Consider the following 17,138-nt stretch of genomic DNA (forward strand, 5'->3'; position numbering starts at 1 on the left):
CTGCAGCGCCAGGCAGCGCCACGGGCGGGAGCAGCACAGTCGGGAGCGCCTCAGTGTGCAGCGTCAGAGACGATCAGAGCCCTCTCGCGCGGCGGCCGAGTCTTGGCTGATGAACGCAGCGCCACCTCCCGCCGCGTCGCGCTTTGCCTATCAACGGGCTCACGCGTCTCGCGTAAAGTGGTCTGGCGCGGCGGCTGAGCAGCAGCGCCGCCCGATGGGTGTTGGACGCCTGATTCAGCCCTTTGTCCCTGCTTCACCACCACCACCACCGCCCGCCCTATCAAGCCGCACACAGCACACCGCCACCTTCACCTCTCCCGCTCCACTCGCCACCCGGCGCAGACCGGCCAAGATGCCCAAAGCACGCAGCAGCGGCAGCGGCGGCGCGGGCCACGGCGTGAGTGGGCCGCAGCGGCGCGGATTTGGAGATGTGGAGAAGCGTGCGCGGCGCGACGTGGAGTGCGCAGCAGCTCGACGGCGGCGGCTCGATGGCGACGGACGAGTCGTCAGGCTGGCGTAGCGGAGCAGTGCGACTACCCATACATCAGCACGACACAGCACTGACGCCAAACCTGCCACAGCTAGAGAACGCCATCGAGCTGAGCTCGGGCGACGAGTCGAGCAGCGACGACCAGCCCATCGTGCTGGCGCCGACGAAGAAACGCGCCTCCAGCGGGAACACCAAGCCGGCCGACCGCCCCGTGCCTCGTCCTGCGGTGCATGGCTCGGCGAGCGCAAGCAAGAAGCGCAGCGCGGCCGACGTGCCACTGAGCTCCGAGTCTGAGGATCTGCCTGACCTGCACTTCGGCTCGGGCTTCAGCAGGGCCGCGCCCGTCGCCAAACTGCCGCAGCGCAGCCGCTCCGACGGTCCTCCCAAGAACGTGGCGTCCGGTAGCGTCAAACGCGAGGCATCAGGCTCCGGCGCTCGTGACAGTGCCGTTCCTGCCCCGCGCCGCGCACCGGTCGTGCACATGGCCGAGTCCGACGAGGACGTCAAGGTCCACATCCCGGCAACCCCAGCACAGGCCGAGGGCGCCTACACGCGCTTCGCAACGCTGAGAGCAGGTGAGCTCTCGAACGCTGTCGCGCGCGGTCATCACCATGCTGACTTCCTGCTCAGCCGTGCGTGTCGACGATGCGGTGCAGGCGCTCGACGCCCGCGGTAAGGAGGTCAAGATCAACGTCGCGGGCTCGATGCTCGTCGTGACGCTGGCCGATGACGATGCCTTTCTCGGCGAGATCCAATGCCGCGCTCTGCTGCCCTTCTTCAACGGCTTGTACCCCGTGCAGCACCGCGCGTTCCTGCTGGGTGAGCTAGAGCCGGGTGTTCTGGCGATGTGCTGGAGCTCACGCACACTCATGCCAGCGCCGGCAATCGCAGCGCGCTCGCACAACGTGGCCTTCGACCTCAGTGCGCTCACCAAGCTGACGGAGACGTACCGTCGCAAGATCAAGAATGTCGTCTTCAACGACGGCGGCAACGTCACGTTCCTCTCGCGCAAGGGCGCCGGCAAGGACGCGGCAGACTACGGCGCCGAGATGCGCGCCGTCGTGGCTGCTGAACCTCGCGAGACGCTGAAGGGTGTAGGAAAGGAAGAGAGGGCACGCATCGCCCAAGCTCGTCTTGAAGAGGCCATTGCCGAGCGGCGCAAGCGTCGCGCTGACGCACAGGCCGCGGCCGCGGCGCAGGCCCAGCCTGTCGCCGGTCCCAGCGGAGTCAAGCACGAGGGCGACGTCAAGCCCGAAGTGCCCGCCGTCGTCGCGGCTGCCGAGCAAGGTGAGCGAGGCCAAGATCCTCGCGCATGGTGGAATAACGCAATCGACCCCGTCTGGGCTGCCCTCCACCAAGGTGTCGCGCTGGTCGGTGCCGCTCTCGGACGTGAGTCATCCGCCTGCCGCCTCTGCTGCGAACAGACGCTGATGCTTCTCGTATGATAGCGGCCGCAGGTGCACCCGCAGCGGTGCCTGGCGCACTGCCCGCACTGCCGCCTGCACGCCTGGCTCGCCAGGTTTTCATTGACGGGGAGTTGGTTGAGATCGAGGGCGACGACCCGGCGGGCGCGCTCTTCAATGGCCTCGCGCCGCCCGCGCCGGGCTCGGAGATGGCCGACATGCTGCGCAACATGGCGCAGGGAGAGTACCACGGTGAGTGTGCGCTCTCTCCGGCTCGCTGCCCGGGCTCACCCTGTGCCTTGCAGGCAACGACGCGCTGGGCGCGCTGTACGATGAGAAGGTCAGTGTCTTGTTGCGATGACCATGAGCTCTGCTGACCACCTCGCAGGCCTCGTTCGACGTCGCGCATCTGCCCAAGTACGCCGACACCGACGCACGTGAGTCAGCTCCGGCACGACTCTCGCGGCACCGCTGACGCCGTGGCGCAGTGAGAGCGCGCGGCCTCAAGACGTCGCTGTACCCGCACCAGCTGCAGGGCCTGCGCTGGATGATCGAGGCGGAACACCGTACGCTGCCTCAGGAGCCCGACGACGAGCCCGTGATGCTATACGTGGCGCGCAAGGATGCCCGTGGCGGCCGCTACTGGTACCACATGGGCTTGCGCGAGTCCACGCGCCGTCCGCCGCCCCTGCCGCGCGGCGGCATCCTCTCCGACGGCATGGGCCTGGGCAAGACGCTGCAGGTACGTCGCGAGCACCGGCTTGATGTGCCATGGCCGCTCACGTCAGATTCGCAGGTCGTTGCCCTGATCATCAGCGACTGCGATGACCCCAGCGCTGCACGCGGCGCCGACGTCAAGCCCGACGCAGACATGAAGAACGGCCACAGCGATACGGAGGACGACGGCCCGGCGCCGAAGAAGCGCGCTGCCCTTAAGGGCAAGGGCAAGGCGAAGGCGGCCTCCAGCGTGAAGAAGGAGGCGGGCGGCCGCGCAGCAAAGGGCAAGGCGCGCAGCAGCTTTGTCAAGAAGGAGTCGCGCCGCTCGCGCTCGGAGTCTGCCGACTCGGACTCGTACACCGAGTCGGGCTCGGAGTCGGACGAGCTGCTCTCGAGCGAGGACGACACGGGCATCCCTGACGACGACCCGGAAGCGCCCTACACGCACACGAACCTCATCGTCATGCCACTCTCGATTCTCACGCAGTGGAAGGACCAGATTGCGGTGAGCCTGCGCGAGGCAGGCTTTGGGGGGCAGCCGCTGACACTCCTTCGCTCCAGATTCACACGTCCGGCGTGCGCGTGCTCGTCTACCACGGAGCCGACGTGGTCAAGAAGTACAAGACGTTCAAGAACTACGACATCGTCCTCACGACGTTCGACACGCTCAAGAACCAGCACCGCGTGCTGGCCGAGAAGCGCGATCTGGAGCGGCGCAAGGAACTCTACGAGGCAGCCATGCTCGAGCTCCAGGAGGAGAGAGAAAAAGTAGAGGCACGGCGGCCCCAGGCCGTCACGCCGGGTCTGCTCGCCAGCGTTGATGCAGATCTCGAGATCATCGAGGAACGTATGAAGGAGGAGAAGCGCCTCCTCAAGCACGGCCCGAACCCCAAGAAGAAGGGCAAGCCCGGCCGTCCCAGTGTGCGTCCACTGCCGCCCCTCCGCGCACACCGTACTGACAGCCCCCGGCGAGCAGAAGAAGGCCAAGAAGAGCGCCAAGGGCAAGGGCCGTGCGTACGACACGGACAGCGACTTTGGCAACAGCGAGGAGGACGACTACAGTGAGCGTGCCGCGACGTGCCAGCGGCACACGAGCTCACGCCTGGCCTCCGCGCAGTGACGGACGAGAGCTTCATCGTCTACAAGCGCAAGGACAACTACAAGAAGAGCGACTGGGTCGGCCCGCTCTTCACGACGCGCTTCCGCCGCTGTGTCCTGGACGAGGCGCACATCGCGCGCAACTCCAAGACTGGCATCTACCAGTCGATCCTCGACGTGCAGGCACAGCGCAAGTGGTCGCTCACCGGCACGCCCATCGTCAAGTGAGTGTCGCGTGCGGTGTCCGCGCTTGCGTGGCTGACGCGCTCGCCGCAGCGGCACCAAGGACCTCGGCTCGCTGGTCGCCTGGCACGGCCTCGAGCCGTTCGCCAGCGACGCCAAGATGTGGACGAAGCTCATCGAGACGCCGCTCAAGAAGAACGCGCGCATGGGCGGCACCCTGCTCAAGGCCGTCGTCCGCGCGCTGATCCTGCGCCGCGTCAAGTCGATGACGGACGACAATGGCAGGCCGCTTGTGCCCCTGCCGCCTATCACTGGTGAGCCGCTCGAGTTTTCTGCCGGGCTCTCTGATCACTGACGCCCTCTGCAGTGTACGAGCACACGGTGCCGCTGCGTCCGGACGACCGCGTGTACTACGACAAGTGCGAGGAGGCGCTCAAGGGCCACGTCGAGGCGCTCATCGAGACTGGCGAGCTGGCTCGCATGAGGTGTGTGTTGCTGCGTCAGCCCCCGAGCATTGGCTGACCCTACGCGCGGCGCTGCAGATCGTTCGTCCTGGTGTTTCTCGTGCGCCTGCGCCAGCTGGCTTGCCACCGCGGACTCGTCAGCCCGAATCTGCTGGAGGAGCTGAAGTGAGTCGGCCGTGTGACTGTGCTTTTGCACATGCTGATCGCCGTCTCAGGTCGGCGAAGTGGACCACTGGCGAGAAGGACGGCGATGCTCCCGCGACGCTCGACCAGGCGACCATCGAGATGCTGCAGGAGCAGCTCGCGGCCGTCGTCGCGCTCAACGAGGACTGCCCGATCTGCTTCACGGCCCTCGCCGAGAAGACGCCGGTGCGTCATGCGCTCACGCTGCGCCGCCATGTGCTGACGCCACAAGCAGGTCATCACGACGTGTCGCCATGCCTACTGCCGCGAGTGTATTGAAACGGTCATGAACTCGCCGGGTCCGCTGTGCCCGCTCGACCGCCGTCCGCTGCCGAAGGGCTCGCTGCTCATCGAGCTGCCCGTGTCACGCGCCAGCTCCGAGGACACCGCCGACAGCGACGCCGAGGACTGGACGATGGAGCGTGGCAGTGCCAAGCTCGACGAGATCACCCGCATCATCCTCGGTCTTGAGGCCCAGGACCCGACCGAGAAGGTAAGGACCACCTCCGCCCTTCCCTCGCCCAGCGCTGACGGCATGCGCCACAGGTCGTCGTCTTCTCGAACTTCAAGAAGCATCTCGACATTGTCGCCAAGCGCCTCGAATTGGAGAGCGTGCCGTACTGCCGTCTCGACGGCAGCATGAACAAGGAGCGCCGCGAGCGCTCGATCGCCTCGTTCAACCGACCGATCGACCCGGAGGACCTGCCCGACCTCAAGCCCGTCGTCGGCGGCACGCGCATGAGGTCCGGCGGCCCCACTCCCTCGGTGCTGTCCCTGCTGAACAACCTCGACTCCACTCGCCGCGACGCCGGCTACGCGGTCAAGAAGAAAACGAAGGCGCAGCTCAGCAAGCGCGAGCAGGCGGCGCAGGATGAGCGCGAGGGCATTGGCCGCACCATCCCGCGCGTCTTTCTCATCACCATCGGCGCCGGCTCGCTCGGCCTCAACCTCACGGCTGCCTCGACGGTGCGTGCTGCAGATCGCACATGCGTGCGCCGAGCTGACCCTGCGCTGCAGTGCATCATCATCGACCCCTGGTGGCAGAGCGCCATCAGCGACCAGGCGACGGACCGCATCCACCGCATGGGCCAGACGCGCGACTGCAAGGTGCGTGCAGCGTCGTCCACGTGGCGGCCCAGCTGATGCGCCTCGCGCAGGTCTTCCATTTTGTCTCGGAAGGAACGATTGAGAATCGCATGCAGGAGATCCAGAAGGTGCGGAAGGAGAAGGCACACGTGCCAGGCGGCCTGCTCACCTGTCCGCCTCGCAGTCCAAGGAGGCGCTCACAATGAAGGCCTTTGAGGGCGTCACGTCGCACGGCAGTGAGTCTGCCGCAGCGCTGCCGACGTGTGCCATCGCTGACGCCGACACTTCTCCCAGAGCGCATCGCCGCAGTACATCTCGTGTCCGCTCACTCGCCTCCGCCGCATCGCTGGCTGACACTCCTCTGAGCAGGCGCGCGACCGCCGCACAACGGGCCTCGGCGACCTGGCCGCGCTGCTGAACCTCAGTCCCGAGCTCGTGCGCCGCGCCGAGCGCCTGGCTGCCGAGCGCGCCTAGGCGCCTCAAGCCTCACAGCCACAGGGCTCGGTCCTCGCCGGCGGAGCCGCTCCCTGGCGCCCACCCACAGAACATCGGTCCCGAGCATACCACACGCGCATCCCTCCACTCCCATTCCCGCTAGATCAGCACCACCACGTTCCGGTCGGTCCATCGCGTCACCCACCAGCCCGAGGTCAGCAGCGCTCCTCGTCATCATCACCCAGACCCCTGTCCGCCACCATACTGTCCGTCTCGCGCCTGTCTCCTCATTGATGTCGCTTCCTGAGCAGCGGTGTGAGCGGCCGCGGGCTGCGGGCGTGTGCGTGGCGGCGTGGAGCGCCGCGCGGCGCCCGATGGAGCCAGGCGCGGATCGGGCTGGCGCATGCTTAACGCCGCGCCGCGTGCGGATGGCGCCATCGGCCTTAAGCGTCGTGCCCGCTCCACACCAACAGCGGCACTCTAGACTGCGGCCGTGCGCACGTCGCCGCGGGTGCCGCTCGAAGTACAAGAGCACCAGGCAGCCACGCTTCTCTCACTGCCACCACCACCGCCCAATACACAAGCTCTCGCCATGGTCCGCGCCTCGATCAACTACCTCGACCGCGCCGTGCAGGCGCCGTACCAGTACCTCTGCGAGCCGCCGGCGGGCGAGGCGATCGACAACTTCCGCGACGACGTCGTGCCGCTCGACGTCGAGGACATCTCGGGCGTGCCGCTACCCGAGCAGCACGCGCGCGGCTGGACGACGGAGCAGGCCGGCTTCCAGATCGTGCAGGGCTTCGGCGCGCCGCAGACGCAGGCGGCGTGGGCCGAGGGCCGCTGGGACGACGACGAGTGGCTGCGCAAGCAGTACTACGACGATGTGACGGAGCTGCTGCGCAAGGAGCTCGGCATCACCTCGTGCGTGAGCGCGCTGTAGCGCCTGAGTGCGCCATGCTCACCTTCTGCTGCAGCACGTTCATCTTCGACCACACGGTGCGCAAGTCCGGCACCGAGCACCTGCCCGACACGCCGCAGAACCGCAAGCCCGTGCCGCGAGCGCACTGCGACCAGAGCCGGCGCGCGGGCGAGACGCGCATCCGCAAGCACCTCGGCGACGACGTGCTGGCGCGCGTCCAGCGCGGCGAGCTGCACTGCCAGCTCGTCAACGTGTGGCGCCCGCTGCGTGGCCCGGTGGAGGAGTTCCCCCTCGCGGTGGCCGACTCGCGCAGCGTCGACCGCGGAGAGGACGGCGGCAAGCCGGACTGGATCGCGAGCGAGCTGCGCTACGAGACGTGGTCCGGCGAGACGCTGCTCGTGAGTTGTGGTGCACGACGGGCACTGCGGCTGTGCAGCGCCTGACGCGAAGCGCAGATCCACCACAACCCGAAGCACCAGTGGTACTACTATAAGGGCATCGACACGGACAAGAGCATCTTTCTGAAGACTGTGCGTTCTCCATTGCGCCATCCTCGGCTCTCTCACGCTCACATGTTCCGGCTCGCTGCGCAGTACGACAGCAAGACCGAGACGCGCACACCACACACAGCCTTCGTCGACCCAACGTCGCGGCCAGACGCGCAGCCGCGCTGGAGCGTCGAGGTGCGCGTGCTCTGCTTCACGGAGACACAGCCGGCCGCACAGTAGAGGCGGCAATGCGCATCACATTGCAGAGCTTCACTTGAGCGAGCCGCGCTTGCGGACGTGCACGAAGGTCTGGCTGTGTGGAATGTCAGCGGAGGAACGTGAGTGTCGACGGAGAGCAACGCACTCGATCTTCTGCGCCATCTGCGGTCGAGAGTGGGGTCAGCCCTACCTGGCGAGCACTCGACTGCCGAGTGCCACTTACCAGCTTCTTATCACGCCCTTGCAGGTCGGCATGGGCGGCGAGCACAGCGAGGTTGGCCTACCCACCCAGAGGTCAGCTCGTGATCCGAGGATTCGAGACCTGCCGGCGTACCTTGAGCAGACTGTGCGTCACCTCAACGAGCGCCATCTCCTCCTTCTCATCCCAAGGACGCGGCAGGGCGCGCTTGGTGACACTCTTGCCCTTCTCACTCTTCTCGCTGCTGGCCTCAGCCTTCTGCTTCTTGACCTGCTCTGCGTGTCAGCATGCAACGCTGGTGTATCGCCTCGCGCCATGACGGCTTACTGGCGGCGACTGGCGCTTGGCCTCCTCGGGTGTGCTGCGCTTCTGTTGCGGTGTCTGTGGCTCAGCTGGGCGGCCTAGCAACCTCATGCATGACTGACGGGAGACATGATTCAGAGTGAAGGACGGGGAGATGTGGGAGAGATGTGGACCACGAAGCGGCGCAGCCGGAATCGCACAGGCTTTAGGGCAGCGACGGCTCTGGCTCACATCAAAACGCAGTCGCTTGAGAACAAGCGTAGCTAGCGGCAGGCACTGGCTCAGTATCTCGCTTCACGCCAGCGGCAATCAATGAGATTTCAGGTCAATCGCGGGAGTGGGGTCGCGGAGAACGGGAGCCCAACGGCCCGCCGAGCAGCGGGCCCGAGGAGCGGCAGCGCGCCATCAAAACTTGAATGAGCCACGCTTGAGAACATGGGCAAAAGTCTGACTGCGCAAGAGCAGAAAGGCTTGTCGTCAGCGAAGTAAGGACATGCCTTGAGGTCACGCGCACGCACTTGAGCTTCTGGCCCACCTGCGCAGCGCAGTGTCAGCTTCTCTCTCTCGCCAGCGAACATCTCGTCTCACCTTTGACGTCTCGCGAGAATGCAGCGCCGGGTGAGCCGCGATGGTGGGGACATTGGCCTGCTTGATGGCGCGCATCAGCCTCTTGCTGGCATCGCTCCCACTGCGTTGCCTGACCCTCAGAATGTCGTAGCACGCCTGCACGAGCGCCAGCTCCTCCTCGTCCGTCCAGAGACGCGGCGCCGACTTTGAGCGTGCGGCAGAATCGCCCGCCTCGGACTTCTGCTTCTTGGGCTGCGCTCGCTTCAGCACTGCACTGGTGGCCGAGTCACCCAGCCGCGAGAACTCACAGATGCGGGCTTGAGGCTCGCCTCCTCCGAGGGACTGCGCTTTTTCTGCACACAGCCTGAATCAACGATCATCGCGACTTCTACGCTTCTCAACGCTCACGCCGGCCATGTCGAAGGGTGACGAGGGCAAGAGACGGGGTGAGATGGTGTTCGGAAGCGAAGCGTAGCGCCCGCCGCCAATCCAGCCTCAGTCGCGCATGCGAGTCCGCCCTCGAGCTCGGGCCATCTCTGTAGCTGCTTGTAGGAACATCTTGCTGCTTTCCCTTGCGATCATCAGACGGCGGAAGGATCGAAGTGGACTGCGGCTGTGGGGCCGCGCTGATGAGGCTCTATCGACGACGCGTGCCGTCGGAGGCTCACGCCGGCCGCGTGGCGTTCCGCGGCGCCAGAGCTTGATGACCTCCGCACCGTCGTAGAGGCCGTCACAACAGGGGCTCACCGCCGTCACTCTGGTCTGATGTCAGAGACAATATCGATGTGAAACCGGCCGGAGCAAATCTCTCGTCTGGAAACGTCAACCTTGACGGCAGCAAACATCAGCAGACGCTTGGCGGGCACGTTTCCTGACCATGCACCACCATCTCCATCCAGCCAGAGCCCGCGAGATGCCGCCCAAAGTGAGCGCGCCTTGCGCTTCAAAATTTCGAGAGACATGCTGAGAGTCGTCGCAGGTCGAAGCGAAGAAGCACCAAGGCGAGAACCGCGACGAGGACGGCAAGGAGGTGAGCTTCGCGGCGATCCGGACGCGCCGTGCGCCGCTCATGGCCGACCTGCCCTCGTGCTAGACGAAGAAGCAAAAGGTGACGTCCATCGAGCAAGACCCAAGCCTGAGAATCCAAGCTGACGTCGCCACAGCGTGCGCCGCCAACGCCGTGGACGCCCGACGAGGAGCATGCGCTCTTCGACGCCTGCATGAAGCTGGCGCGCAGCAGCTGCAGCACGATCGCCGAGCATCCGGGCCTGAGTCAGTGTGCCTATGAGCGCTCCCCATCTTCCTGCCTTGGCTCACTCCAGCGCCGATCGGCAGGCGCGCGCAACACCAGTGCTGTCGGCTTCAAGCTGCGGTGAGGCTGCGGCGCGATGGCCTCGCTCGTTTGGCGCTGACTGCGCCCCGCCGGACGCGCCTCCAGGCAGATCGCGGCACGCTACGAGAAGAACCACGCCGGCTTCTGAGCTCCCTTCCTTCCCCTTGCTCTCTCTCCTGCGCACACAGCATCGTGAAATTCCATCTCGATCTGCGTGCCCTGAATGTTCGTATCAGGCGCGAGCGCTGTGCATCTCAGAGCGCGACATGATCGAGACGCCTCGCCGCCGTGCCGTGCCGTGATGTGATGAGCATGCGCTTGATGAGGCACTCAACAGCGGCACGCCCACGACGGACCGCCGTCGTCTCCGTGTGGGGCTCGTGGATGGCCGCTTCGTGCTCTGAAGCAGCAGTGAGTCGCTGGACTGCGCCGCGTGCTTGCCTTTTTACCCTCTCAACACCCACATCCCACCCGTGCACGAGGATCACACACGCACCATGCCCAAAGCGTCCAAGGCCGAGAGCAGCGTGCGTGCTTGACAAGACGTGCTCACACGCCTGCTGCTGAAGAGCCCGAGACGTGCAGGCGCAGCGTGCCAAGAAGGAAGAGAGCGCCGCCGAGGTGCGTGCCATCGTCGCCTAAGATTGCGCTCCTCTTCGATTCTTGCTGATCCAACGGCACCACGAGGGCCTCGCAGAAGAAGCAGCGCGTCGCCATTCCTTGGACGCCCGAGCAGAACCTCATCCTCCTCGACGAGAGCTTTGCCATTCTGCACGCCAACTGCGCCGCCATCAGCAAGCATCCGGGCCTCAAGGGCCGCAGTGTCGGCATCAAGCTCAAGTGCGTGGGTGTGTGCTTGTCCCGTCGTCCCGTCCGTCGCGCGCGACGAAGCGCAGGGCTAATGCACTCCATCCCCCCCCCCCCCGTCTTTTCCCGCCACACAGGCAGATCCACCAGCGCCTTCGAAAGACGCAAGACGGCTTCTGAGCCTCTGCCCACTCCGCCCTTTCTCACGCCACGCTCCCGTACTCAGATGGACGAATGGGGGGCAAGCGCAATGACGAATGCCTCTCTCTCTCTCTCTCTCTCTCTCCCTCTCTAAAGCAGACTCTGTATGCACCACGCCGCCACGCGCACGCCCGGGTGCACGTAGCGCTCCTTGCGCGCAAAGAGGGCCGCGTCGACGTGCTGCGTGGCGTGCTTGCGCAGACTGCGCAGCTCGGCGTCGAGGGCTGAGCGCAGCTTGGCCAGGGCGGCCTCGTCGTCGCTGCTGCTGCTGTTGGCGCGCGTCTCGTCGGGCAGCGAGATGAGCAACGAGGCCTCGAGATCCCGCCGTGCCGAGCGGCGTCCGAGGTTGGACGAGCCAATGAGCGTGTGCTGCGGCGCCATGCCGGCGCCCGGGGCCAGCCAGATGCCTGTTGCAAAGCTGCGTCAGCCCAATAACCCCCCCCCCCCCCTTTGCATGTGCAGGCGGAATCGACACACCTTTTGCGTGGTATGTCCACCCTTCACGCTCCCACTCGACGATGCGCACGCCGTGTGCTTCGCCATCGCCGCGCCGCCCACGGCGGCCCAGGGCGATCCAGAAGCGCCGCTCGAGCCACGTGTACGCCGGCGGCAGGTGTCTGCTGATGCCCTTGCTGCCAAAGAAGCCGTTGGCGCGCGGCGCGGCGGCCAGGACGAGCGTCGGCGCCTGGGCACGCAGCACCAGCTGCGCCCAGGGCCGCGAGAGGCCAAAGTAGCCCGACGTCAGCGCCAGGCGTGCCGAGCTGCCCAGTGCGGGCAGCAGCAGCGGCGCCGCGCGCGTCTCGTGCGCGATGCCCAGCTGGCCCATCTGCAGCAGCGGCGTGATGCGTACGGCGTCGGGTGCCGGCTGCGCCCGCCGTGCCAGCGCCGTCCAGCGCGCCGTCAGCGCCGCCACGTCGCGGCCGAGACTGCGGCGCCAGCCATGCTCGGGCACGCCGGGCGCGGGCGCCATGTCGCCGTTGCTGCGCCGCTGGATCGTGCCCTCGGGCCCCTCGACGAGCAGCGCCTTGCGCCCGCCGTCCCACTCGAGCGTGTAGGCGCCGTGCTCCTCGGGCGCCGCGTGCGGCGGCGGCGGCGGCGGCGAGAGTGGCCCGCCGCCAACACGCCGGGGTGGGTCGGGCGAGCAAAGCAGGTAGGAATGCCGCGCGACGAGCAGCAGCAGCGCGCGCGCGTAGGCGCTGAGGGCGCGCGACACGAGCGTCATGTAGCGGTCCTGCCGGTTGGTGAAGTAGTCGCGCGAGAGGTTGGCGCTGCGTTTGCAAGTCAGCTGACCCAGCATACACATGGGCCGCAGATCGCAAGGCACTCACCCGCTCCACAGCGTCGTGCCCTCGTGCCCGTAGCACTTCATGTGCTGCAGGCCCCAGCCTTCGACGAGGCGCTTGCCCAGCATGCGCTCCGCCCACGCCGGCAGGCCCGGCGCACGGAAGAGGCGCACCTCGCACTGCGCGGGAAAGTCGCGCACGAGCGGCGCCAGCAGCGAGGCGCTGGAGTGGCTGCGGCGCTGCCCGGGCACATAGGCCCCCTCGCGCGTCGAGCGCTGGTAGTCGAGCAGCACGGTGCAGCGCAGGTGCGGACGGCGGCGCAGCGCCTCGCGCAGCGCCGCAATCTGGGCCGCGGGCAAGGGGTGAGCCCGGCCTGCACACACGCGCGCGCACAACATATGGCTGCGCTTCTCTCTCTCTCTCTCTCTCGCAGCATCGACTCACCACACCCGCCTCGCCGGGCCCGAGGTAGAGGCTGGCGAGAAAGACGTGCTCGTGCGCCTCGCTGACGAGGCGCTGCAGCGCGGCGTAGAAGGCGGCGGGCGAGTCGAGCACGCGCACGGCGTGCGCCGGCGCCGCAAAGACGGGCAGCTGCAGCGCCGGCGCAATGTCGAGCACGGGCGAGCGCGGCGCCGAGGAGGGGCACGAGGAGGAGGAAGAGGCGTGCGCGGCGGGCAGGCCCGGCGCGGCGGCGTAGTGCGCCAGCGACGGGCGCGAGCCGTCGGGCGCCGCGCGCGCACACACGAGCGAGCGCCGCGGCGCCGTGCGGCGCACGCAGAGGCGCACGCCGAGCAGGCGCGGCGGTGCGGCGACGGCGAGCATGGCGTGGGCGAGGTGGTGGACGGGACGATGTGGAGCAGGCTCAGACTCAGCCGGCATGTTCCGTCGGGCCACCCGGCTGGCCCGAGTCCCGAAGCTCCCACTTTTTTGGCGGTGGCCGCACGGCGCGCGCGCCGAAGAACGCCGCCGCCTCGACTCGCACCACCACCACCCGCACCGCACCATGCCGCGCAAGGCCAGCTTCCGCCAGCGAGGCAAGAAGCACAAGAAGGGCGACGCGCACGAGGCAGCGCCCGCAGCGCATGCACCCTCGCCTGCGCCCGCAGAGGCGCACGGCGACGCGCGCGCCGCGCCGGCCGACGGCGACGCGCTGCCGGCGTGGATGGGCGGCGCCGGCGCATCCTCCGACGCCGCCGCACTCGCCGCCAATGCGCCCTTTGGCTTCGTCGATGCCGACCTCAAGGCATACCTGCGCACCGCTCTGACGTCGCTCGCCGCGCTGGCGCAGCCCGACGCTGCCGATGAGGATGACGGCGACGTGTCGTCGCTCGAGGAGCGGCGCACGCTGCGCAACGCCGCCCTCGCCGAGATTGCCGGCCGCGAGCTGGCCATCGCGACGGACCCGGACACGAGCCGCGTGCTCGAGCTGCTCGTCGGCGCCATGGAGGCGCGCCAGTGCCGCGTGCTGGCCGACAAGCTGTGTGGCAGGTGAGTGGCGCGTGGGCGTGCGGCGTGCAGGGCATGTTGGCTTCGCTGCCGGCGCTGACCCACTCGTGCCAGCCTCACGACGCTGGCGCTGCATCGCTTCGGCTCGCACGTGCTGCAGAGCGTGCTGCAGGCGCTGCAGCAGCTCGCCTCGCTCGAGTGCGCGCCATCGGGCAGCCGCCGCGCCACGCTGCGCTCGCTGTCGCCGGAGCAGGAGGAGGAGGAGGGGCCTCGCAGCAGCGGCGTGCTGCGCTCCGCCTGCGCGCTGCTCGAGGACATGGCTGCCGAACTGCTGCCCGCGCTGCCGCGCCTGCTGCAGGACGCCTTTGGCACGCACATTCTGCGCTCGCTGCTCCTGCTCCTTGCCGGGCGCTCGCTGAGCGATGCGCAGCGCTCGCGGCGCTCGCAGAAGTTCCGCGCGCGCGAGACGCTGGCGCCCGATGCGCTCGCCGACGAGGGTGCCGCCGCGCGGGCGGCGCAGCTGCACATGCCGAGCTCCTTTGCTGCGCTCCTGCTGCGCGTGCGCGAGGCCGCCATGGCGGAGCTGGGCTCCAACGAGGCGCGCGCATTGTCCGTCTCGACGACGGGCAGTCCGACGCTGCAGCTGCTGCTCGAGCTCGACGGCCGCGCCGTGCCGGGCGGCACGCTCGATCTCGTGCTCGACGGCCTGCTCTCTGCTGCGCCCGACTCCGTCGACGAGCGCAGCGCACACGTCGAGGCCCTGCTGCGCGACGTCGTCGGCAGCCACCTGCTGCAGGCGCTGCTGCCGCTGCTGCCGCCCGCCGCGCTGGCGCTCTTCTGGCGGCGCCACGTGCAGGGCAAGCTCGGCAAGCTCGGCACGCACCCGCTCGCCAACTTTGTCGTCGCGGCCGCCGCGCGGCGCCTGCCGTCGCAGCTGGAGCTGGGCGACGACGCGGACAGCGAGGCGTTCCTCTTCGAGCATGCCCTGGGCGAACTCAATGCCTCCGGCGACAAGCTCGTCAAGGAGGGCAAGCTGGGCGTCGTCTCTGCCCTCGTGGAGCGCGCCGGCGCTCTCGGCGTGCTCTATCCGCCCGCGCCGCCACCCACGCGCGGCGGCGGCGGCGGCGGCGGCGCGCGCCTGGAGAGCCTCGAGGAGCGCACGGTGCGCGCCGTGCGTGGCGCCTTTGGCCTGATGGAGCCGGAGCAGGAGCGCCTGCTGGTGCCTGTGCTGCTGAGCATGAAGGGACGCAAGGCGTGGGACAAGGAGCGGCGGCGGCAGGCCGAGCGGCGCCGGAAGCGCCAGCAGGCCGACACTGAGGCCGACGCCAGCGCCAACGCGGCCTCGACGACGCCGCAGGCGCCGCCGCCGGCAGAGCACGACGCGCGCGGCGCCTGGGCCGAGGACGAGGAGCTGCAGGAGTGGGAGGCGACGATGCAGGGCAGCGTCTTGTTGCAGACCATGACGCGGCTCAGTGCGCCGGCCAATGATGCCGTGTACCAGAGGTGAGTGTGCTGTGTGGTCTCTGCCCGCTGGCCCCTCCGCCGCTGGCCGTAGCGGAAGCGCATCGACTGACGCCGCCTGTTTCCCCTCCGCCGCGACTGGACTGCAGCCTGCTTGCGATGCCCTCGCTCGTGCCGCTGGCGCGCTCCGCCGTCGCCTCGCATCTCCTCGTCGCCGCCCTCGCGTCGCCGACGGCGACGTTTGCGCAGCGCAAGGACCTGCTCGCCGCGCTGCAGCCGGCGCTGCATCTGCTCGCCGACGCGGCGCCGCGCGTCGCCTACTCGGTCTGGGAGCGCTCCGACGGCTTCACAAAGGTGCGCGCGCCTCTCTCTCTCTCTCTCTCTCTGCGTGGCCCTTGCTGCGCTCTGACCTCGCAACCTTTGCCTCCACCCCGCTGAACCCCCTGCGTTTGCATTGTAAACAGGAGCGCCATGTCTCTGCCCTCCTGGCGCACGAGCGCTTCCTGCTCGGCTCGCCGCGCGGCCGGCCGTTCCTGCGGCGCATCAACATTGCGCTCTTCCGCAAGTCCGTGGGCGAGTGGAAGAAGTGGCTGGCGACGCAGGCGCCGCCGGCGCCGCTGCTGCCGCGCCTCGGCGAGGCGCCGCCGCTGCCGCCGGCGCAGCAGGCCGCCGTCATTGTTGTCGACGCTGCGCCTCCGGCGCCCGAGCCGACTTCGCGGAAACGCGGCGCGGGCACAGCAGAGGGCGCCGCGGCACGCAAGAAGAAGCGCCCGGCCGAGAGCACCCTCGACCGCATCCTTGCAGCTGTCAAGTAGTGGCCAATCCTATGACTTGCGGGCCACAATGCCCTCTTTCCGTCTAATTGCCTCTCTCTCCCCGCGCTCTAGTCCTCATCGTCGAAGCCCGACGACTCGTAGATGCGCGCCGCGTAGCGCCGCCACAGGCCCTTGCTGACGGCGAGGCGCCGCGCGAGGTGCAGCATGTGCGGCACGGTGGCGGCGGGCAGCGCGTACTCGCTGAGGTGCTTGAGGCGCCGCTGCATGCGCACGCGCCGCCCGTGGGCGCGCGTCGCGCTCGAGGCGACGTCGACGAGCTGCGCGCGGCCGGGCACGGCGTGCTCGGCGTAGTAGTACGCGTCGTCCGCCGCGCCGGCGCCGTCGTCGAGCGAGGCCGCCGCCGCTGATTCTTCCCACCGCGCTGAGGCCTCGGCGTACACCGGCGCCTTGGCATGCAGGCGCCGCAGCTCGCGCTCGAGCATGGCGCGCGGCACGGGCACGTGTGAGTCGCTTGCCCGCTGCGACTCCTCGCCGGACGAAGGCGGCGGCGGCGCCAGGAACTCGCGCCACAGCGTCTCGGGCTCGTACGTGGCATACTCGAGGAAGAACTCGAGGCTCTGCTCCTTCGGCGGCGCCTTGGACGCCGCAGCACCGCCGCTGAGCCACGCCAGCGCGCGCGAGAGCATGCTGTTCTCCGCCGCCGCCGCCTCCTCGTCACGCAGGCGTGCCGCCTCGTGCGCGGCATTGGCCGCCTCGACGTCGAGCACCCACTGCGAGTAGCCCAGCATGCTGAGGTAGCCGTTGGCGCGGCTCGGCGACGCCGGCGACGTGTGCCGCGGCAGCTTGCGGTGCCGGCGGTGCCGGCGCCGGCCGTGCCCCGGCCGGCTGTGCCGCCGCTTCGTCGTCGTGCTGTACGACGTGCCGGCGTGCCGCTGGCCAAGCGTGGAGATGTCGTCGTCGTCGTCGTCGTCGTCCTCGGAGTCGTCGGAGTCGAAGTCGCCATCCTCCTCCGCACCGGACAGCTCACCGCCGTCTGCAGACTCGTCGACCTCGTCTGCTGCCTCGAACGCGTGCGAA

At 68.4% G+C, this 17,138-nt stretch overlaps 7 protein-coding genes across 7 annotated transcripts in view; 4 read left to right on the forward strand and 3 right to left on the reverse strand.

Moving 5' to 3' along the window:
• Positions 1-352: 352 nt before the first annotated feature.
• On the forward strand, positions 353-6,098 carry FA09DRAFT_338782 (hypothetical protein; the record flags this gene model as incomplete). The annotated part of the gene is made up of 23 exons (XM_025744143.1): positions 353-397; positions 582-1,065; positions 1,121-1,309; positions 1,367-1,777; positions 1,939-2,145; positions 2,199-2,233; positions 2,282-2,330; positions 2,382-2,635; positions 2,690-3,115; positions 3,172-3,531; positions 3,587-3,671; positions 3,728-3,932; positions 3,985-4,205; positions 4,259-4,376; positions 4,434-4,520; positions 4,571-4,724; positions 4,774-5,031; positions 5,085-5,504; positions 5,556-5,645; positions 5,696-5,752; positions 5,809-5,860; positions 5,919-5,932; positions 5,994-6,098. The coding sequence occupies 23 exons, from the start codon at positions 353-355 to the stop codon at positions 6,096-6,098; spliced, it is 4,326 nt and encodes a 1,441-aa protein (XP_025598082.1).
• A 190-nt stretch (positions 6,099-6,288) lies between these two features.
• Positions 6,289-7,871, forward strand: FA09DRAFT_27459 (hypothetical protein). Its single transcript, XM_025739804.1, has 4 exons — positions 6,289-6,980; positions 7,034-7,376; positions 7,434-7,508; positions 7,572-7,871. Exons 1-4 carry the CDS (start codon positions 6,652-6,654, stop codon positions 7,704-7,706), a joined length of 882 nt encoding a protein of 293 aa, XP_025598083.1. The 5' UTR covers positions 6,289-6,651; the 3' UTR covers positions 7,707-7,871.
• On the forward strand, positions 7,363-8,354 carry FA09DRAFT_27565 (hypothetical protein). The gene is made up of 2 exons (XM_025739805.1): positions 7,363-7,508; positions 7,572-8,354. Exon 2 carries the CDS (start codon positions 7,789-7,791, stop codon positions 8,287-8,289), a length of 501 nt encoding a protein of 166 aa, XP_025598084.1. The 5' UTR covers positions 7,363-7,508; positions 7,572-7,788; the 3' UTR covers positions 8,290-8,354.
• A 1,924-nt stretch (positions 8,355-10,278) lies between these two features.
• Positions 10,279-10,999, reverse strand: FA09DRAFT_329968 (hypothetical protein). Its single transcript, XM_025742413.1, has one exon. The coding sequence runs from the start codon at positions 10,717-10,719 to the stop codon at positions 10,342-10,344; it is 378 nt and encodes a 125-aa protein (XP_025598085.1). The 5' UTR covers positions 10,720-10,999; the 3' UTR covers positions 10,279-10,341.
• An 8-nt stretch (positions 11,000-11,007) lies between these two features.
• FA09DRAFT_329969 (hypothetical protein) lies at positions 11,008-13,067 on the reverse strand. Its single transcript, XM_025742414.1, has 3 exons — positions 12,424-13,067; positions 11,573-12,363; positions 11,008-11,502 (listed from the first exon to the last, which is right to left on the reverse strand). Exons 1-3 carry the CDS (start codon positions 12,774-12,776, stop codon positions 11,186-11,188), a joined length of 1,461 nt encoding a protein of 486 aa, XP_025598086.1. The 5' UTR covers positions 12,777-13,067; the 3' UTR covers positions 11,008-11,185.
• Positions 13,068-13,215: 148 nt separating this feature from the next.
• On the forward strand, positions 13,216-15,946 carry FA09DRAFT_27664 (ARM repeat-containing protein). Its single transcript, XM_025739806.1, has 4 exons — positions 13,216-13,317; positions 13,518-13,866; positions 13,939-15,327; positions 15,435-15,946. The coding sequence occupies exons 2-4, from the start codon at positions 13,541-13,543 to the stop codon at positions 15,721-15,723; spliced, it is 2,004 nt and encodes a 667-aa protein (XP_025598087.1). The 5' UTR covers positions 13,216-13,317; positions 13,518-13,540; the 3' UTR covers positions 15,724-15,946.
• Positions 15,947-16,168: 222 nt separating this feature from the next.
• The window catches only part of FA09DRAFT_297907 (hypothetical protein), a gene marked incomplete at both ends in the record, with an annotated part of 3,037 nt that continues 2,067 nt past the window's right edge, over positions 16,169-17,138 (reverse strand). The window contains 2 exons of the mRNA XM_025740225.1: positions 16,169-16,358; positions 16,479-17,122. Of these exons, the coding sequence (XP_025598088.1) occupies positions 16,169-16,358; positions 16,479-17,122 (834 nt within the window). The remainder of the gene's footprint in view (positions 16,359-16,478; positions 17,123-17,138) is intronic.

The sequence above is a fragment of the Tilletiopsis washingtonensis genome (genome assembly GCF_003144115.1).
Source record: "Tilletiopsis washingtonensis strain MCA 4186 unplaced genomic scaffold FA09scaffold_11, whole genome shotgun sequence".
NCBI lineage: Eukaryota > Fungi > Basidiomycota > Exobasidiomycetes > Entylomatales > Tilletiopsis > Tilletiopsis washingtonensis.